General features: G+C 36.8%; 1 protein-coding gene across 2 annotated transcripts in view; it reads left to right on the forward strand.

The window, feature by feature from the left end:
• The window catches only part of ADAMTSL1 (ADAMTS like 1), a 378,657-nt gene that overhangs the window by 136,628 nt on the left and 219,947 nt on the right, over positions 1-22,082 (forward strand). For both annotated transcript variants that reach the window (XM_042913347.1, XM_042913348.1), the window contains exons 6-9: positions 6,173-6,247; positions 9,670-9,827; positions 15,412-15,523; positions 19,028-19,166. In XM_042913347.1, the coding sequence (XP_042769281.1) occupies positions 6,173-6,247; positions 9,670-9,827; positions 15,412-15,523; positions 19,028-19,166 (484 nt within the window). The remainder of the gene's footprint in view (positions 1-6,172; positions 6,248-9,669; positions 9,828-15,411; positions 15,524-19,027; positions 19,167-22,082) is intronic.

Raw genomic sequence — 22,082 nt, forward strand, 5'->3', positions numbered from 1 at the left:
TGTCATGAAAGCCATGGTTTTATATAAATTTCTGACTTGTTGGTTGTTTCCAGGCAGAATATTGAGTCTGGGTGCTGTTATTTGATCTTGTCAGGAACCAGAAGTCTTTTTTTTTTTTTTTTTTTGAGAGAGAGAGAGGGTGCAAGTGAGCAAGGAGAGAGAGACAGAGAGAGAGAGAGAGAGACAGAGAGACAGAGAGAGAGAGAGAGATGGGTTTCACCCGAAGCAGGGCTCATGTTCACCCAATGTGGGACTCGAGTTCACGAACCATGAGATCATGGCCTGAGCCAAAGTCAGATGTTCAACAACTGAGCCAGCAAGGCACCGAGGAACCAGAAGATTTAATGATGGGCTCTTAATTCAAGTTTGCAGTTGTGTATGGCTAGCTGGGTTTTGACTGCACTTTAGCAATGTTATTAAATACTTCTGATTCCTCATCTCCCTACATCCTCCATAACTGTTTAGTTCCAAAAGGTTAAATAAATGTGTTCCACTATTATCTTGGAATCTTCTTCCAAGCTTCTGACACCCATTTTGCAAGTTTGATACTGGTTGTTTTAGTGCTAGCAACTGTACAAGCAAAGGTAACTAAAGCAGGACTACTGCCTCGGTGAGAGAATATAATGCAGCATTGATCGTGGGATGCATTTTGATTTCACATACGTTAAAATGTGAAAGACTGTTCTTCTTAGAATCAATGAAATATGGTATTTTGACTCCTACAGCAATAGGACTTTCTAACTGATTATATATGAATATGAAGTCAAGGATGGCTCCAAAGTTTTTGACCTAGGCAACTGTAAGGATGAAGTTCCCAACAGTCCAGCAGGATGTGTCTTGTTTTGTGTGTTGGGTGTGTGTCCTCCATTGTGTAATTACTGATAACCTCTGGGGGAAATTTTCAAGGGCTCAAATGCTCAGCCTCGCTTATTTTATTGGGTATGTTTTAAGAGTAATAAAATTGACATGAAGATAAAAAATATACTATTAAAACCTCCTTAAGATTGGCAGGCTATTACTATATATACTATTTCTATATGTAGCCAACTGCATTAACAATCACTCTTTTGTTAAAGAAAATTACTAGTCCCAGAGACTTAGAGGGAAAACTCCTTAAAAACATAAACATATCAACAGGTCTAAAAATAAGGCAAACTCAGATATCAGAATAGGAAATCCTGCCTCTTCAAAAATGATCATTATCACCTTTCTCTGATACAGCAATGAATCACACAGAAAAATCCACATGTGATAAGATTGAAAAACAAATCTAAAGTACTCTATAGAAAGATGTGAACAAAGCTGTAATCATCAAGACAGCATGGTATTGGCACAGAAACAGATACATAGACCAATGGAATAGAATAGAAACCCCAGAATTATACCCACAAAAGTATGGCCAACTAATTAGTCTTTGACAAAGCAGGAAAGAATATCCAATGGAAAAAAGACAGTCTCTTTAACAAATGGTGCTGGGAGAACTGGACAGCAATATGCAGAAGGATGAAACTAGACCACTTTCTTACACCATTCACAAAAATAAACTCAAAATGGTTAAAGGACCTGAATGTGAGACAGGAAACCATCAAAACCCTAGAGGAGAAAGCAGGAAAAAAACCTCTCTGACACCAGCCGCAGGAATTTCTTACTTGACACATCCCCAAAGGCAAGGGAATTAAAAGCAAAAATGAACTATTGGGACCTCATGAAGGGAAAAAGCTTCTGCACTGCAAAGGAAACAATCAACAAAACTAAAAGGCAACCAACGGAATGGGAAAAGATATTTGCAAATGACATATTGGACAAAGAGTTAGTATCCAAAGTCCATAAAGAACTCACCAAACTCCACACCCGAAAAACAAATAATCCAGTGAAGAAATGGGCAGAAAACCTGAATAGACACTTCTCTAAAGAAGACATCCAGATGGCCAACAGGCACATGGAAAGATGCTCAACGGGGGCGTCTGGGTGGCTCAGTTGGTTAAGCGTCCGACTTCGGCTCAGGTCACGATCTCACGGTATGTGAGTTCGAGCCCCGTGTCGGGCTCTGTGCTGACTGCTCAGAGCCTGGAGCCTGTTTCAGATTCTGTGTCTCCCTCTCTCTCTGACCCTCCCCCGTTCATGCTCTGTCTCTCTCTGTCTCAAAAATAAATAAATGTTAAAAAAAAAAATTAAAAAAAAAAGAAAAGATGCTCAACGTCACTCCTCATCAGGGAAATACAAATCAAAACCACACTCAGATACCACCTTCACTCCAGTCAGAGTGGCTAAAATGAACAAATCAGGAGACTATAGATACTGGCAAGGATGTAGAGAAATTGGAACCCTCTTGCACTGTTGGTGGGAATGCAAACTGGTGCAGCTGCTCTGGAAAACAGTGTGGAGGTTCCTCAAAAAATTAAAAATAGATCTACCCTATAACCCAGCAATAGCACTGCTAAGAATTTACCCAAGGGATACAGGAGGGCTGATGCATAGGGGCACTTGTACCCCAATGTTTATAGCAGCACTTTCAACAATAGCCAAATTATGGAAAGAGCCTAAATGTCCATCAACTGATGAATGGATAAAGAAATTGTGGTTTATATACACAATGGAATACTACGTGGCAATGAGAAAGAATGAAATATGGCCTTTTGTAGCAACGTGGATGGAACTGGAGAGTGTTATGCTAAATGAAATAAGTCATACAGAGAAAGACAGATACCATATGTTTTCATTCCTATGTGGATCCTGAGAAACTTAACAGAAGACCATGGGGGAGGGGAAGAAAAAAAAAGTAAGGTTAGAGAGGGAGGGAGCCAAAACATAAGAGACTCTTAAAAGCTGAGAACAAACAGGGTTGATGGGGGGTGAGAGGGAGGGGAGGGTGGGTGATGGGTATTGAGGAGGGCACCTGTTGGGATGAGCACTGGGTGTTGTATGAAAACCAATTTGACAATAAATGTCATATTAAAAAAATAATAAAAAATAAAAAAAGAAAGATGTGGAATACACATATAGCTATGATTTTTGACGAAATATTTTAGGTACAATCTTTGAGAACAATTTTCTTGAGAAAGAGCATTTGCAATCCACATTTGTGAAATGACAGCATTTATGATTTCCAGGGAAAGCTTATCAATTTAATTGAGAAAGAGGTCATCTGATCTCTGAAGCAGGTCTTCTAGAATTGCTGATTAATAACCTAGAAATGTGTCCTAAAGATTAGCATCATGGTTTTGTCAACAAAGCCAGAATAGATTAGGACAGATGCACTTGATCATAGAGCAGTGTGCCTTTTTTGAAAAGGGCACCCGGATGAATGTGAATCACAGTGAGAGAGGAGGGAGCACCTGCCTCACCAGCCAAACCTAATGAATTAAACACTAAGGAGGCAGGTGACGAAGCCAGACTGCCCACACATTCTCAAATATCTTAAACACCATTCTGTACTCACTACTGTAATAGCTGCCAAATAGAAGAGTTCCCCCAACCCTAATAATTGAGAATTTATCCTTAAACAAGACCATTACTAATACATATACAACTCAAAGGGTGGCTTTTTATCAACATGCAGAATATGCAGTTAATTTTTTTCCTGTCTTTTGTCAAATTAAGATCACCATTTCTTAAATCATATTTTGAGATGTATCAACCAGTGTTAATAGATAATATATATAAACAATTTCTCTGTGTAAACCTTTTGGGGATACACTGGATTAAATAGAATGAAATGAGGTTCTCTGGTTCAGGGCTTCTAAGAAATCAATGTGCTTTGTGAATTTCCATGAACGGGGTATAGCGTGTAGTGTTTTTCCAGATTTTGTCTTAGGTCCCTTCTTCTTGGACCATTTTGTGCGGCTGCTGCTTTGCTTGCCTTTTTTTGTCACTGAATCTCTGGTGCCTAACATGGGGCCTGACACCAGGAGACACTAAAAAAATATTTGTGGAATAAATAATGAATTTGCTGCTTGCCTGATGAGCTGCTAGGTGCCCATGAGTTCTTACAGAACCATACAGGAATAGACTATGACTCTTCATACCTCTTGTATCATGTGCTGCTGAGTCTTCAAGTTTGTACCAGCTTGAGTTGCTCCCTGTTTCGCTTTGACTAGGCAAGCGCAGTCTCCATCGTAGCCTCTTCCCCCAACAACCCTCTGGGTTTCTCCCCTTCTTCTTTGGGGAGCATGCAAAAGTTAGCATATCAGCCAGAAGCTGGGGTGAATGCCCCAGCATGTGGAATGTTAGTCCCTTCTCAACAGAACAAGAGGGAGGCTGCCTGAGTAGTGTGTGGGCCAGAAGACTGCCGCTGAGCATTGCAGGGACGAACAGAAAGCTTCCCTTTTACTTGCACTTTATATGACCTGTGGATAAACAAAGCCTTTCTATTTCCAGAAATCCCATTGTTTTAACTGCTTTGAGTTTCTTTTGTAAACTTAAAAATCCATGTCTTTATGCAAGGCATTTAACGCTCTATGGGCCCAGACTGAATATTTTTTGTTCCTTTTCTATATTCCCCTTACATGTTTTTTTTTTTTTTCTTATATGCCACAAACTCTTGGCTATCTGAAATTCAGCCTTTTCTTCAACAATGTATGACATTAAAAACAGCTAGAAGGCTGTACTGTGAGTAGAATGTTCAATATTGTAGAGGGCTTGATAAATGTAACCTCCTTAGGAAAAGAATTGAGAGCATATGATTCTTCGTTCTCATTCAACTGGCTATGTGCTGGGGCCTCGGAGGGTTTAAAAACATAGTAAAAATAAACAGTCTCTCAGTTTCTGTCCTTAAGGATATTTGGAATAGAAGGAGGAAAGTAATATTTATAAAATGCCTCCTGTGTTCCATGCTATATATCGATATCAATCTCTGTATCTTTTCACAACAATATTATGCAGGAAGTGTCATTTTCCCTGTTTTACAAATGAGGAAACTAAGGATCAGAGAAGTTAGAGAACTTTTGAGGTTCGTTTATTGAAATCAAAGTCTCTTAAAGACAGAATGATGTTAAGTTTCAGAAAAATGGGTACCTTTTAGGATTACTCTTATTGAAACTAAATTTTTCCAAAGAGTATGATAATATTTAATATTAGAAAAATATATGTGAAACAGAGAATCCCACAGAGCTTGCGAATATGCTGGTGAATTTAAAAATACTTACTTTCCCCCTTGTCTTCTGGAATGCTCTCCTATTTTTTGACCATTGGCTACTCATTAAACTTCTCAGAGGCTTCATTTCTTCATCATAAAATGGGGATGGTAACATCCCCTTTGCCTATGTTACAAGTTTTGGGTGAAGGGGTAAATAGTATAATTTAGGTGTAAGTGAAACTCTTCAGTGGCATGAAAATGTGAGGTATTGTTGTCACAAATGTCACAAGGAAGAATGTCGGTGGTGTGTTTGCAGTGCATGTGATATACCTTTAATTTTTTTTTCAAAAATGTAGATTTGGGGACTGCTTCCAATGAACTGAGGCTCAGTTTGCAAGTAGGGTGAAAGTAACCCATTTCTAAATTATCTGTGATTCAGCCAAAAAAAAATTCTTTTTTAAGTTTCAAGCAGAGAGAGTATGTGGGGGGAAACGTTCATAGCCATTTCTGAGACCTATATATGGTATATATAGATGTAGATAGGGTGAAGGATATGAAAGAACCAGAAGGCATGATTTCTGCCCTCGAGGTATTTAACAAATGCAAACAAATTTGTTTTCTCCTATTCTTATGTGTCCTACTAATCCAAGATCATTGCTTTGCTAGAAAGAAATCCAGGTTTTGATATAATAAAGTCCTTCTTTGGACATTAAAATTTATTTTCATTTTGTAATCTGGAGAAATTTGGCAGTGTGAAACCAGTTTTAAAATCAGAAATGAAAACCTACAAATTCATTTCTCAATCTATCATATATATATATATATATATATATATATATATATATATCCATATATATATATATCCATATCCACATATGGTGGCCATATCAACCGTAAGTTATCTACTGACCAACTTCACTGGCATATTTTATTTTGAGGAAAATGGAAATTTTGATTCCCATATATTAGTATTCATATTTCAGGCACTTAAAAATTGTCATTTAGAGGAGTACATAAGTCAGTGCCTTTATATAGGAGCCAATCAATAATTTTGTATCAAATTATGTGGTTTAAAGATAATGCTTTGTTTCTCTCTAGTGGATGATACTGTGGTTGCTATTCCCTATGGAAGTAGACATATTCGCCTTGTCTTAAAAGGACCTGATCACTTGTGTAAGTAAACTCAGTTGCTTTCCTTTGAGTATTGGGAATTTTAGTCATTATTATTTTTTGTTCCCAGAAGAGATTAAAATACAGAAGTGCAAATCTTTCTACTCTATCATAATATGATATTCTGAGTGCTTCTGTTTATCTTTTGGCTGCCTGATGAGATAGCAAAAACCTCAGGGTAATTATCTCTAACCACAGTCATCCTAAAAAACACAAAATAGATGCTCCCAGTAGGTTGTTCATGAGTTAAGCACATGTTTATGTTTTTGTGCATATTATTTCTCATTCTCTTCTTCCCCTCCGATCAGTCTCCATCTTTTTCTTGCCTTGCTTTTTTCCTCCTCCTTCCAGCCTTCCCTCCCTCTCCTATGTTCGTTCGTTCTTTCTTTCCTTTTCTTTCTTTCTTTCTTTCTTTCTTTCTTTCTTTCTTTCTTCTTTCTTTCTTTCTTTCTTTCTTTCTTTCTTTCTTTCTTTCTTTCTATTCTCATGTTCCATTACTTTATCAACTCAGGGGAATATAGAAGCATCAAACAACTTTAACCCTGGGGCATTTAAAGAAAACCATTGTGGTGTAACTAAACATCCCATGTACTAAAGAAAATGCAAAGCCTTTATATATTAAAGATGGCTATTGGGATTCAGGACTGAAGGGTAATCAAATCCCTAAAGATCAAGTGGTAGCATGGTTCCACCAGAATTTAGAAAGAACTGATCTTCAGTCATGGCAAGGCAGTAGTACACAGCCATATCTTTTCTTTTTTGTTATTAGCATTTAGTATTATTTAGATGTAGACCCATAAATTACTAGCAGAAAATTATAGGCTATAAACCAGCGAGGGGGTATGAAAGTTATATTGTATTTTGTACAAAATTCAGCTACACTGAAAGACTTCAGTTCAGCTGGTCCCTTGAGCATTTCTGATCTCCACTGTGACTATTCCTGGATTCTTTAAGAACCATCTATCATCTTCTCTTCTTTCTCCCCTCCCACACACATGCCTATGAAACCAATTTAGGTAGCAGGCATTATCTTTTGGCAATTGGATTATAAATGAAATCATTCCAGAAAGACAAACAAGAGGAAGATAAATTGGAGCCTGTGAAAGTTCAGATAGTCTACTATAGTCTTTCTAAAAATAAAAACAAATACATTTCATGGGAGAGGCAGGATTTGAGGGGTCATGTGAAGGAAAGGAATAAGTAAGGTACAGTTCAGGCAAAGCCAAAAGAAACTGATAAGTCACCTTATATGGATCCAAGTTCTTTTCTAACCCTGAACAACCCCCCAAAATATAGTATTCACATGTCAGGGATGATATATGTGTGTACACTATCACCATTCAAATGATTTGCTTTTCCCCTGGAGGATTGGACAGAGGTAACTGCTCATGTAACAGCCCCACTCAAAAATAGTATTTTTCTGAGCAGTGACAGGCCTGCTCAGAATAAAACATCCAGGCGGAGATCATCACCAAGTTTGGGACTGACTTCTCAATGTGGAAGAAAGAACCTAAAGCAATCCATTTAAGATGAAATTCATTTTTATAAATGTATTAGCCTCCCAGTTTTCCTAATTATGTGATCACTAAGAAGCTAAAGAATTATCTTTGTTTGGTTTAATTGTCCCAAAAATTCAATAGGTAGAGCTGCAGATGATACTTACAAATGATGGAAAAAAAAATGGAATTTGCTTTTTTTTTCCCCCCAACAGACATAATGTTGACAGTATATATGTACCTTAACTTTTTGGGTTTTTTTGGCATCTGGTATTTGGTATTTGTTTGAAATATAATATAATATAATATAATATAATATAATATAATATAATATAATATGTAAATAAAGGTCCCCATGTTTCTCTTGTAACCCTTCGCACTTAATTCCCAGAAGCTGGTCGAGTATGGGACCAACCTTAAATATTTAGGGGCAAACCAGAACAAGACTAAGCAGTCTGGTCCAACCCCAGCTTACCTTTAATCAGAAGTACCTTGGGAAGTACAGCTGGGAGGCCTGGTGATAAAATTAAATCAGATGCTCATATCAGACTTAGACCCCCAGGATTTTCCCAAAACTAAGTTGATTTGTGTCTTGAAGATATTTCTACAAATTAGTGCACATACATGTAAGGCAGCTTGAGGAATGAAGGCTAGAAGAAGGAGATCCCATGCTGTTGGCTTTCCTCTGATTACAACAGCTGTGGTTTCCCCTCCAGTTCTCCCTTGATGTGCCCTATGCTCTCTGTGAGGACCTCTCTCTAGGGCAAGGGGATGGAGCCTGACCTACTCCAATTGAAGGGCTACACAGATTTCATCCAAGGGTTGTGGGCATTTCACTGGACATTGAACATCCAACATTCTTCACCTGTTGGTATTACAGCTTGAAGCAGACAACACTTGGAATAATTTAGTACAGGTACGTTAGTACCTCCAGAGACCCTAAAGAGGTCCCAGAACCCCAATCTGCAAAACACGGAAGAGGGGAGTCATTCTGATTGAATGTGGGGTAGGCCACCCAGAGCCTCACCTGACATTTTATCCTTCTGCCAAAGAAAACACTGCCAAAACTAAGGGTTCTTATGCAAGTTTTAGAAACACTGACTTAGTCTATCTCTCTTCATACAGTGGGAAGTTATTCTAAATCATTTCTCAGCCACATGAGAATTTAATATGCTCTGAAATATGCAGCATAATTACCATAATCCTCAGCTTGCTCTGATTTCCTATAATCAAAGATGCTTCATAGGCTTTATCATTGGCCAAATTCAGATTGGAATGTTCCAGGAATCAAGAAGTTCCTCTTTCTCTCTTAAACACTTACAAAATATCATATATGTACATAATACTGTATCAGGTACCAAACAGGATTTTAAAGAGAGAGAACTAAAAAGAATGGGACTTCCTCATCCTCATTACTATAGTTTCTTCTGCACAACAGCACACATGTGGTAAGAAACCAGACAGTACAAATAAACACAAGGTAATGTGTGAATATAAAGTCACATGGGTGCTGAGGAGAACTCGGAGAGTACCCTTGATCTCACAGATCAGAAAGCAAACTAGAGGGTATTCTAGACAGAGAGCCATAGAGACCGAAATCAGTAAGATATGTATGGGAGATGGTTTAATGAAAGGAATAGGATTGTGATGAATTGGAGTACCCAAATGAGGTCATCCACGGAGTCAATTATCTTTTGATCGGGAGCCTTGAATGCCTGGCCAATGAGTTTTAAAATGATTTCATTTGCAACATAAACTCTGTGATCTAGAGGTGCCCATAAATTTTGTTTATATCACAATGTCAACTGTGTCAGCTGTATCAAGGGGGATACTTCTCCCTTCATAGCTGTAGGCTGTTTTATGAAATATGCTTGCTTATGGTAGCCCTGGGAACATCTTTCTTTCCTTTAAATGTGTTTGATTATGTAGATCTGGAAACCAAAACCCTGCAGGGGGCTAAAGGTGAAAGCAGTCTCAGCTCGACAGGCACCTTTCTTGTGGACAATTCTAGTGTGGACTTCCAGAAATTTCCAGACAAAGAGATTCTAAGAATGACTGGACCACTCACAGCAGATTTCATTGTCAAGGTAAGTGCCTTTAGGTTTTCAAGGCACATCCAAACTGTTATTTATAATCTCCTGAAGAGAGAGAGAGAATTTGGGTTTGGGCATAGATTTGGAAAACCTATTACCCAGGAAATGTTTAATTCAACATCACCTTTTCAAGAACATATATTTCCTGGACCTTTCAAGAACATATATTTTTAAAGCCCTAAGAAAGTTCTTAGGTGTGTGTATATGTATATTATTTAATAAAAAGACCCAAAGACCAACATATCATTAGTTGGAGGATATAAACTGTTTTTAAAACAAATTAGGATGTAGTTGCCAACTCATAAAGTGTTCTCAGTCAAAGAGAAAGACAAACTAATGATCCATAGACTTGGTCATACTTCCAATTACAAGTTCTGGTTTCTCTTGTACTGGCAAAAAGACTAAGTTGTTTCTTTCTATCAGAGCTTCCCTACTCTTCAAGGTAATATAAAACACATTGCTGGAAGCAACATATACATTCTGTAGGAGAAATGTACACACTAGAAGAATGTTTGGGAATCACAATAAAATAAAACATATTTTTTCTTTCAGTAGGTCAGAAGGACCTGAAGGATTTCAGCTGTAAAGCTGTAAAACTTGTAATGTGTCCAGGACTCCATAAATTTTTCATCATGGGACCTGGAGCCAGAGGACATTTGATTTAAGCTAAGGCTTGATGACCCTGTGGCAGCTGGAAGTAAGAATGCATATAGGAAAATGTGATAGTCAGTGAGGTTGGATGGAAGAAGGGTTCCAGATCACTCTTCTCCTTCTCCATCTGCATGGTAGCTCTTTTTAACCCAGTCCAGATGCCAGGTACATTCATGTGAACAAGAAGCTACAAACCAGCAGATATGGTTCACAATAGAAATGATGCTGATAGTTAAATCATTCTATTTAAATATGCAAATACAGTACAATATTGAAAGATGTCTTTATTTTTTGAAACCCTTAGAGTGCTGTTGAATACACCATTTATGTTAATTTCCCTGGTGGCCTTGCAAGAGTTAAAACACATACTAAAAATATAGAATTGGATTCAATAATGTCTGATAATAATAATAATAATAATAATAATAATAATAACAATAAGTGAATAACAATAATAATATGTGAATAATATTATTCACATGCCAGTAGTTCACAGCTTTGCTGACACACACCATATATCTAGCTGCCTTCTGCATATCACCACTTGGATATCCCATAGACACAACCAGCAGAACATAGCCAAACCTGGACTTGTCTAGCCCTAATCTAATCTTTAGAAGAAACCTACCTAATCTTCTTTATTTCTTATCTTGTAGAATAATATGCTCTTTACCCAGCCACATCAGAAACCTTTGATTCACTGATTTCCCCTTCTCCGATAGGCCCCTAGCTAGTCATCAAACTTTGTCAGTTCTACCTTCATACCATCCCAAGATTATTCTTTCTTCTCCATCCTTGCTGCCGCTGCCTTTGTTTAGGCCTTTGTATTTCTTCCTGATCATGCTATGTGCATCCTTCTGAAACTGCAGCCCCAGTGAAAGAAAATGGCTTTGTCAAACAGAAAAGGGTCTTTTGCAGTCATGGCACATCCTTCACTAGAACTTCCAACTTAGCTCTACTTGTGAGCACTGCTAAGGTATGGCTGGACCTGCTCAGTTTGTACCCATTTGAGAAATTTCAGAAGAATGTCATAGAGAAAAGCGATGAGTACCTAAGCCACCAAAGTGGTAGAAAAGTTGTGATTTCCATCTGCATTAGTTAGAGTATTAGGCAGAAATAATGCCTTAATATGTCTTTCTGAACAATCTTGAGCATAAATCTGTTCATAATTCAGCAGCCAAGGAGGATAGGGAGACTTCTGACTACCAGCCTCTTGCTGGCTTGTCTCAGGCAAAAGTTTCTACAACACCAGTGAGAGAAAAGAACATAGGAGGGGAACAGCAAAGGCTCACAAATTACCCTTTAACCAAAAGAGAAGAAAAAGATATGGCATTTCAGAGTACATCAACTGAGAGATCCTTTGTGTACTTGATGTCTTTCATGTGTTTGAAATGTCTCCTTGATTCCTTTGATTTTACAGGGATCTATGTTCATCCGTTACCCACACACACATTGGTCCTGCCTTGTGACTTTATCATTACAGTGCAGTGAGTTGCTATGGAAAGTGACCAGTTTTTATCTTCTTTCCTTTCAGTATGAGAAGTCCTTAAATTAGAAACACTGAATCATTGTAATTATAGGAAGAAAAGCTTGGTTCAGAACATTCTTTTTCCTTATTAACTTAAGGAGGCCAAAATTACATATGCCAGATGTGTTTAGCTCCCTAAAACAAAATCCTAATGTGTCAAACTGAAGCTTTCAACATACTCTTGAGAACAAGAACCTGATGTCTGAGGCTGTATGGTTTGTAAAGCTCCAGAGCTAATGATAACAAAGGTCCCAGACGCCCAGAATTAATAAAACCAGAAGAAAGGAACATGGCAGCTCATCTCTATAAGAAACAATTAGTCCATCAAAGTTAGACATCAGGTTAGCCTCTTCTTTTTATTTTAAACATACTTTTCCTACTTTAAAACGAAAATTAAGAAGATAGTGAGGAGAGCAGTTCAAGGACGCCACTAAAAATAAATACCTATATCTTTACAACACTAACATTAACTAACAAAATTACTTTGTGCCCTGAAAAGAATGGCAGCTTTCAAGCCAAGGCACACTTGAATTCAAATTTCAGCTCTGCTATTCCCTAGCTGTGTAGCCTTGAGTAAGTCACTTAATCTCTCTGAAACTCATCTCTCTCATTATAATGTAAAGGTCGAAGATAATACAGGGTAGTTCTAAATTTAGATTTAATACAAATAAAATGTACCTTGCATGCGGTAGGAATGTAACAAGTGCTGGTTGCTGTGGTAGTTGTTGGCTTTATTTTTAAAAAATTATTTAATGTTTACTTTTGAGAGATAGAGAGAGACAGGGTGTGAGCAGGGACAAGGGAGGGGCAGAGAGGGCCAGAGAGGGAAGCAGAACTGGAAGTGGGCTCCAGGCTCTGTGCTGAATATCAACATGGCGCTGGAACTCATGAAATGCAAGATGACCTGAGCCAAAGTCGGACACTTAACCAACTGAGCCACCCAGGCACCCCAGTTGTTGGCTGTTATTGAAAGAAGAAGGTACCTGTAGAGAAGAGAGAACCAGGAACATTATCAGTGTGGAAGGAGTCAAACAAGATTATGTGGTCAGAGGTCTGGATACATTATGATTGGTTTTATCTGTTTGAAATAACAGCATCCCTGTTCACTTCCAATCTCTTTTCAAATTTAGGCATAAGTCTCAGCATTCATGCTCATTGTACATCGGTTTCATTGGGCTCATTAGGAACAATATACTTTCTAATCTTCTTGTTTTCTTTACTTCAACATAGTCTTTACTAAGGCTCCCTCTTAACACCAAAACTTCTTTACATTCATTCCTTACTCTCAGGACGTAAGGTAGTTTTACTGATAACTTCTAGTAGGCTGAAAATTTGACGAATTCCATCTTTTTGCCTCTTTAACCAGATCAAAAACTAAGCCCAGACACTGTACGGATATTCTAGAACACGGTTTCTCCAAGGATTTTGATGTTATATCCTCCACGTATTTTTTTCCTCCACTTTCCTAGGACTTAGTTTAATTTCAAGCATCCCAAAAGGGACCTCTGCAAAACAATCCATTTCTCTAAGCCTAAATAAATCTTCTGGTCTTTTTATTTTTTCACCGAGCTGGTGTTCAAATGAGAGTCCTCTTCTAATACCTTCCCAGCATGGAAACCACACATCCCAAGAGAGCTATAGGCTTTTGTGAGCTTAAAACAAAAACAAAACAAAACAAACATAAAAAAAACAACCAAAAAAAAAAAAAAAACTTTCCAAAGGATATGATTAATACTACATCCCCGAGCAAGCAATTAGGTATCCTGTATCTGACACATAGGATTGAAAAATATTAATCTGTAAACTATGCTCCCCTTTTAAGAAAGACACTATTGCTTCAGCTGTTTTTGCTTTAAAGTCGGGGATTGTATCACTGCTTATTCTAAGTAGGAAAGACCTCGATGTTCCATGGGTCGGAATTCCAGCATAAAATGAAATATTCTTTAGTTTTCTCACTTTCTTCTTTCTCCTTTCCAGCTCTTGCAGATCATTTGAAGAACATTTCCAATATTCTTTCCTTCCAAAGTCCAAAAACTGGTCTGGGGTTTAACACCTACTCCCTGTTTCTTCAGTGTTCCTAGATGTTTAATCCAGTCGTTAAACTCAGTAGTGGAAAAATAGATGGTCTTTTTTTTTAAAATCTGAAGGCTAAATCCATCAGTTTATCCTCGGTAAAGGGCAGCTAGGACCGCAGAAAGCTTGAAAACACTAACGAAGACTTAGACCACATGATGTGCTGATGTGCTCCTCTACTGTCTTGAAGTTAAGAGGTGCCCCTCTTTGTTGTCCATGGAACTTTCTTTAGTATAACAAATAGTCCAAGCCTTGCCCACTGTCTCAGTGTTATATGACATGTTATTATGTCTTCATGAAATCAAGGCATTGCTCCTTCCGTTTAAGTATGTTTTCTCAACCTTATACTTTTAAGAACTATTAAAGAATTATTGCTTCACTTCCCCCCTTTGAAAAACAAAGGAGTTGTCATTTCCATAAGCACATGTTGTATTCAAAGTAAATACTTTTATAATGGAAGTTGGTGTTTTTTAAAGTTTGGTACTTGGACTATCAATGTTTGCGTTGCCGGGATCTCTGGACAAGAGCTGAGGAATTAGCATTTTAGCAAGCTTCCAATTGGCAATTCTGCACATGAAAACGTATGAGTCACTAAATTGCCAGGAAACACCATGTATGTCTCTGGGTGGGCAGAGCCATTTAATTCTTTAATTTTTTTCGTTTCTTTTTTAAAAATTGTTTTAATGTTTATTTATTTTTGAGAATGAGAGAGAGAGAGAGGGAGGGACAGAGGATCTGAAGAAGGCCTTGTGCTTACAGCAGAGAGCCCGGTGTGGGGCTCGAACTCACAAACCATGAGATCATGACCTGAGCTGAAGTTGGATGCTTAACTAACTGAGCCATCCAGGTGCCCCTAATTTTTTTTTGTTAACAAAGGATAGTATCTTTCATTTCTTGCAGTATATGGCATTTATCATTTTCTCAGAACAAATTTTCTCTTTCTGAACCTACGTTATAAATCCACATAGATACATACACAGATACATACATAGAAATTAAAAATACCCATAATTTTTCCTGTTATACCAGAAAAGTTGGAAGTAAATGAGGGAAAGGGAATGAGTGTCCTGGGAAAAGACCCTACTAGAATCACAAGTTGAGACATTGCTATCCGTTGCTCGTGGCAAAAGAACTGAGAAAGCAATGGTGGTGATGGCGAATGGTTGATTGGTAAGATGGGTGATATTGCTATGGCCACTTCTCTCCCAGTGCAGCCTGAAACCATCCATGCTACCATACATTCTTGTCCAGAGTTGCAAGGAACCAAGAAAGCACCCCTCTGTCATACTAGTTGCTCTCTTTGCTATTGTCTCTTGTCTCCTGCAGATCCACAACTCAGGGCCCGCTGACAGCACAGTCCAGTTCATCTTTTATCAGCCTATCATCCACCGATGGAGGGAGACAGATTTCTTTCCTTGCTCAGCAACCTGTGGAGGAGGTAATGGTGTTGACTTAGCCTAGGAATTGTTGGCTTCTAGGAGGGAAGGCTTAGCTGTTGTAAAAGTAGCCCCTTCAACATGGAAGAACTTTCGTGCTGTGACGGGTTAGATTCTTTATTCTGAATGGAGCCAAATCCGGAAGCCCACCTGTAAGGTGGATACCTCAGTCGGGATGGCCCATGAACATTTTCTGTCCGTAGAGTCCCATTAGTGGAAACGGTCTTGAGTCTGTTCTGTTCATTTGAGAATCAACTACTCACCTAGTTGAACAGAACTTATTTGTTTATTCCTGAGTCCAGTGAAGAGTGTTTGTCAGGCCTACTATGTAGCATAATGTGTTCAAAAAGAATCAGAGATGAATTTAATTAAAGGGAATAGTTTATTACCCGAAAAAAAAAAAATCACTGTTCTGTAGACTTCAGCTCGGTTATTGTTAAGCTCTATCCTATCATCTCTCCTGAAAAGTCACCAAATGAATTCCTATCTCTGCTCCATCACATCCGCAATAGGGACAGCATTTTGTATTACTGGAAAAGATATTTTCTCCCATTTTCTGCCCTTTACAATTATAATGGTTACATAGTAATTGCTTAAAATTACTTTATGATAATTTATTTAGCCATATCCTTATAGAAGATTTAGTTCACTTAAATTTTCTCTTAGAATGTAACGAATAACTTAATAGCCAAGTTTCTTTTTCCTTTTCTCCTTTCAAATTATTTCCTTGGAATAAATTCTCAAGAGTGAGTTTCAGAATTTTTGTGGCTATTGGCATATATTACCAAAATTCTTTCCAGAAGGGTAATAAGCAGAGTATGAATATTTGAGTTTCATTGCCAACTGAGCCAGTATTTGTGGATTATAAGAAATTGTTTAATTTTGCTGATTTAATGAGCATAAAATTGTCTGTATATTCCTTTAAAAACCAGCATATCAAATAAATTCTGGCTCCACCTTCACTGAAACCGGATTGTTGGCTGGTGTTAAGTAGCTCATCTACATGGGTATCACTAGGTTATTCTGACAAGAGAAAAGAAGGATGATACCTCAAAATGGAAACAAATTATTATCTATTATTTTTTTAAACAGTGAGAACGTATGAAATAATTCATCTTCATCTGCATAATGTGAACAGATCACTAAAAATCAGGTCCTCTGGAGCAATGTTAGATTTTAGCCTAAAAGCAGTTAGTCAGAAATACCTTCAAGTGCTTTTACCTCGTTGCTAAATAACTATTAATTTAAGCTTCTCAGCATTTCAGCACAATAGTGTTTCCATTTGTTCTAGCTGTCCTGAAGAGAAAATAACTTTGTTTAAAAGTAAAATGGCAATTACTTTGATGTTTCATAAGAATGTTATTTTGATACACTTATGAATGACTAGTACAGGAAATAGTTTCAAAGAAAGAAATCTAAGTAAACAATTATTTTTCTAGGTAAATAATTATTTTTCCTCTTTTCTTTTTAAATGAAAACCATGCTTTGACCGAAGTATCAATTCCATAATATGCCCACTATGTCAATTTCATATAGAGAGCTGGTGTTAGAGGGTAATGTCAGTAAGCTTGATGATGCCTTGCTATATAGTAAGGGGATTAATGTTAGATTCACATATAGCCAACCCCTCTCAACCTTATTTTCCTCACATCTAAGTGAACAAGTAGAAGCCTCAGTGGTCTTCAAATGTTTTGAGCTATCAAACACTTTCTTCAAAGGAAATCTTACTAGGAAGCACAAATAAAAGGAGTCTTGCTCAGAATAAAGATATGAGCTGTGTGGAAACCAGCCTTCTCCCCCTTCATGGACCAGTTTGACAATGACTAAAAACATGATCTCTGAGTTCCTTTTTATATTTCTGGTTCCACATTCAGCTGGTTGACCGTTTTGCTAAGTGTAAACAATTGTGGCTAAAAATACCTTTTGAAACGTTCAAAAACACAATTATCTGACTATTTTGGTCTTTTATTTCATTTTTGTTCTAAGCCTTCATTACACACACTCTCGAATAGCTTCCAGCAACATTTTTAAGCTGACAAATTATGATTTTTAAAAATCATATTCTCAGTTATATAATATACTTATTGCTTGTGCCCACATTTTACTACATGATAAACTCTGTCCTTGAGTAGAAATTATTATATGGAAAATTGTAAAATGGTTAGCTTATCATAACATTATCTGCTTTAGAGTATAATGTAATTGAAAAATAAAAGTATATTTACTTATTTAAAATGTCATTTTGCTCTTTGGCTTTCTTCTAAAATAAAAAGTTTAATGGAACATGTGTTCTTACCTATTACTTTCCATGCTTTTCATCTTTACAGTAAAATTGTTAAAAGCTCTTTTTTTAGGCCTTTAATGAACAATTAATTTTTGTGGGTGGTCTGAAAACACAGCCTCAAGCCAGGAAATCTGGTTTATAAGCCTTCTTCTGATTTCCTAAAATCTTTCGCAAGTCTTTTAACTTCTCTCAATCTGACTTTCTAACATATATCTAGCAATAACAATATTCAACCACCTGCCAGGGAGAATATATTTTGTTTGAAGGTTGGTTAGGGTTAGAATGATTTAAAAAAAAAAAAGCCTAAGTTAAAAAAATTCTCCATGTACATTTATTTTTCACTCTAAGACTCTAAGTCTTCATCACCACCTCACTAGAAATCCACAAGACAAGAAAGAGGCAGGTGGAAAAGGTAAAACACATTATGAATGGAATGAAGCATTACTCAGCAGTGCTATTTTTTAAAAGAATTCTCTAAACAGTGGAAACTTGTGCGTGGACACTAAAAAACTATTGGCTGGAGACTTAAAGAGAAATGAGAAAGGATTTTAGGTGAAGCAAAAATTGAACAGTAGGGGGGTACTATTATGGTTGTTGTTGTTGTTTTGTAGGGATTCCTAATGGATACTATTAGGATCTTAATCCTCCACCTTCTCAGCCTAGCCTACTCAGGTTGAATTTAGACAAAAATAATGTTCCCAGGCAGCTGGAAGGACCCCATCTTGTGCTGTATTTTGTTGTCCCCCATTCATCAAGGGGAGCAGTGTTAGGGTTTATTTGATTGATTGATTGATTGGGGAGTTTATTCTTCCTGGTGCTTCAGATACAAGGGAGGCAATTTTGCATCTTTGCATGAGATGCTTGGCAAGTAAATACTGGTCATCTCTTTTGGATACAGATATCCGTATTACACTTTTAGATTATACAAAACAAATTAATAGTAATAGTACTTACAGCAGAGTCTGATCACCTAGCTATGCCCTTATGTAGTTCAAACCTTACAGTATATTTGATTATTACAATTTGAGTGGAAAAATCGTATTTGAGGCCTGCAAAGATTAATGAGCCTTCCATATTTCTGTCTTTTGTCCTGGAAATTACTGAAGTGTTGGGGAAGAATTTTCATTAATGTGAGATGGCCAAGAAGTATAAAGAAGTATATTATGTTATACTTTAATATGACATGTGTGTTGAAACCTGCCTGGATGGTTTGATACTGCAGGTTACCAGCTGACATCGGCCGAGTGTTATGATCTTCGGAGCAACCGTGTGGTTGCGGATCAATACTGTCACTATTACCCAGAGAACATCAAACCCAAACCCAAACTTCAGGAGTGCAACTTGGATCCTTGTCCAGCCAGGTCAGTCAGATTTACTAGTTTATTTATCATAAACATAAGTTGAGTTCCATCAGCTTCATAAAAATTTAATTAAAAATAAATAAGTGTTGCTGTCCAGGGTCCATTCCTAATCATGTGTTATCCGTACCCATGCCCCATGTTCTTGAAGCTGTATGATGCCCTCTCAGGGTCTCCAGAGTTTCCACTTGTGGAGCACTCTTCAGAGCTATTTTCTCTTCTGATTTCTTTTTATTCTGGTACTTGTATCCCTCCTTAACAAGGTCCAGGCCAAGGTGGTGGCACAATGTTCTCAGGATTCCTTCCATTTTAACTTTGTCACTTGATCAGTGACATGGTCAGAGTAGACCATATGTAAGGATCACAACTGACCCATTTTACCCTGGTCCACAGTAATTAACTAGAATCAAAACCAGTCTTAGAACAGCTCTAATTTTAACATACCCTGACTTTGTCAAAGAGAAAGCAGGACTTATTTGCAATAGTCAGATTTTTTTTAAGGTCTTTTTAATTAGGAGTTTTAAAGAGACACTTGACACCTGTACTAGTACTGTTGCTTTCTGGAAATCTGATTGGCCCTCAGTTATCTGTAGGATTAAGGATCAGACTGACATACGAAATATCTCAGATGATGAGTAGTCATAAAAGTACAGGTCAACAATCTGTTCATGGTGTAGCATTTGCCTTTGTAGTTGCAGAACTTCCTGGTAAATCTCTTTATTAGCTTCCTTATCCTCAACATATGAGAGAGGATATAAAAAAATTCTTCTCCTACAAAGCTAATCACGAACACCAAAAGATAAAATATCCTTTCCAAAGCTCCTTGGATTTCTTAGAAGCACCTCAATATTATTTTTTAAATCATAGTGGAGTAATCATGTATACATAAAACAAAATTTTTACATAGTTGAAATACTACATGAACAACATGCATGAAAAGTGTTCTATCTTTGAAGTTTGTGTTTTCTGCTGTTAACTTTCTAAAGTTATTTTCTTGTACTCTGTCTTATATTCATGAATTCTAAATTCTGCATGTGATACAAAATTGCCTCTTTCATATACTTAGCTCATAAAACTGAACTCAGAATAACATGTTTTCATTAAAAAAAACAGAAAAAAGTGATATTTTATAATTATATAATTTAGGTGAAGTTTAATTTAATTTAGGCTCATATTACACCAGAAAATTATGTATTAAAAAGTGGATATGGTATAAAAACTGAATGAGGTATTAAAATTTTGCTTGGCTTTTTTTAACTTTGGAAATATTAAGAGTACGAAGTGTTTTTAGCCAAGATGATTATAGCCAATGCAGTTCAACCCCACTTTTAAATTATTCTACTTATTATATAATAAGTATATAATATACTTATTATATCTATACCAGAAGACCAGTGTGTGAAAAGCATAGTTATCCTAATTCAGACAGATCAGTTCAGCCAGAGAAAGACTTTGAAAGTCTTTACACACTTTCATCAAAATTTATGTATGAATTTCTAGGAGAAATGGGGGAGTCACCCCCATATCTGGGGGAAAAGAACTTCAATAAAGAGATGGCCAGGGAAGACAGTTGTGAAATAAGAGCATTTTGTTAACAATTTTAAGAAAATGTTTTTAATCTACTCAATTTTTTTCTGGCTTCTGAGTTTTATCTCTCTTCTTGTTTGGAGTAGTATTTGTGGCCTATTTCTTACTATCCTAAAGCAAAAGTCCATACTATATTGAAAGAAGTTTGCCTGTGAACTTTATGCTTTGTCTGTGTCCTGTGTTATTTTAAAACATCTAATACAACACATGTATAAATGTTGGGACAGGTGGCTATTAAGGAGAAAGAAAAAATAAGTTAGAGGCAAATGTCAGGAAGCTGCTTTTTTCAATGCAGAAGTAATTAAACAAAGCTGTAAAGATTAAGACTTAGCAGTAGGAGAGATTTAAGAGGAAACTGCTTTAGGAAATGTAGATTTGCTGCTTCAAGGATCACTGGGAAATTCGTTGTACTTTATTTGCATACTTGGGATCAAAGCAACCTTTCTAAATTCTGAGAGAAAATAAGAAGTGATGGTTCGAGAGCACCTACTGTATAAAATAGGTCTGCCCTCCTGTTAGACATAGCCGAGTTGAACCCTCAAGAAACTGCTTCCTAACTACAGATTTAACTGCCTAATAGTTAAATCAAGAGTGACACAATGACATTAAACTATGGCCCTTGTGTCTAAAATTAGAAACCCTCAAAGGGAAAATGTAGACATTCTTAGTGCTGACATATTTTTGAATTTCCAAAACAATTATTTTATCTAACCCTTGAGATATTTGTTCACTTTACCTGTATGAGACTAGGACTTAGGACCTATTATATATTATTTGAAGCAAAATCCCATTCATAAGGCCAAGTTTATTGCTTGTCAAGGCTGGGAAGTACCATGGACAGCAAAAAGTACACTAAATAATTAGTGTGTAGCCCTAGGCTTATTATTTTACCTTTCTGGACCTCAGTTTTTTCACCCAGAAAATGAGGGTGAGAGGGTTGTTTGTTGCATTAAATTGTGGCTTTCAGACCTTGTCTACAGAACCTATAATTCCATAGAGTTGCTTCACTGAATTTCATTTTACACATTTTGAAGTATTTTTAAACAATAAATCACAAAACGTTCATATATATACATATATATATGTATATATATTTAAACATGTTAAACTAATTTTAACTTATTAAAACTCAGCCAAATTGTAAAAAAAAAAAAATTGTTGTAACAGTTGTAAAAATGTTATACCACCAAAGGAACTACTTTTTGCACTCATCATTAAGTTCTTCAGTATGTCTGTTTAACTGAAAAAATAGGTATACTAAGATTGCAAGGTGAACTGTAAAAACTGTTATCATTAGCAGCTCCTTCTCTGAGATAATAGGAATTTTGCATT

Source organism: Panthera leo, chromosome D4 (genome assembly GCF_018350215.1).
Source record: "Panthera leo isolate Ple1 chromosome D4, P.leo_Ple1_pat1.1, whole genome shotgun sequence".
NCBI lineage: Eukaryota > Metazoa > Chordata > Mammalia > Carnivora > Felidae > Panthera > Panthera leo.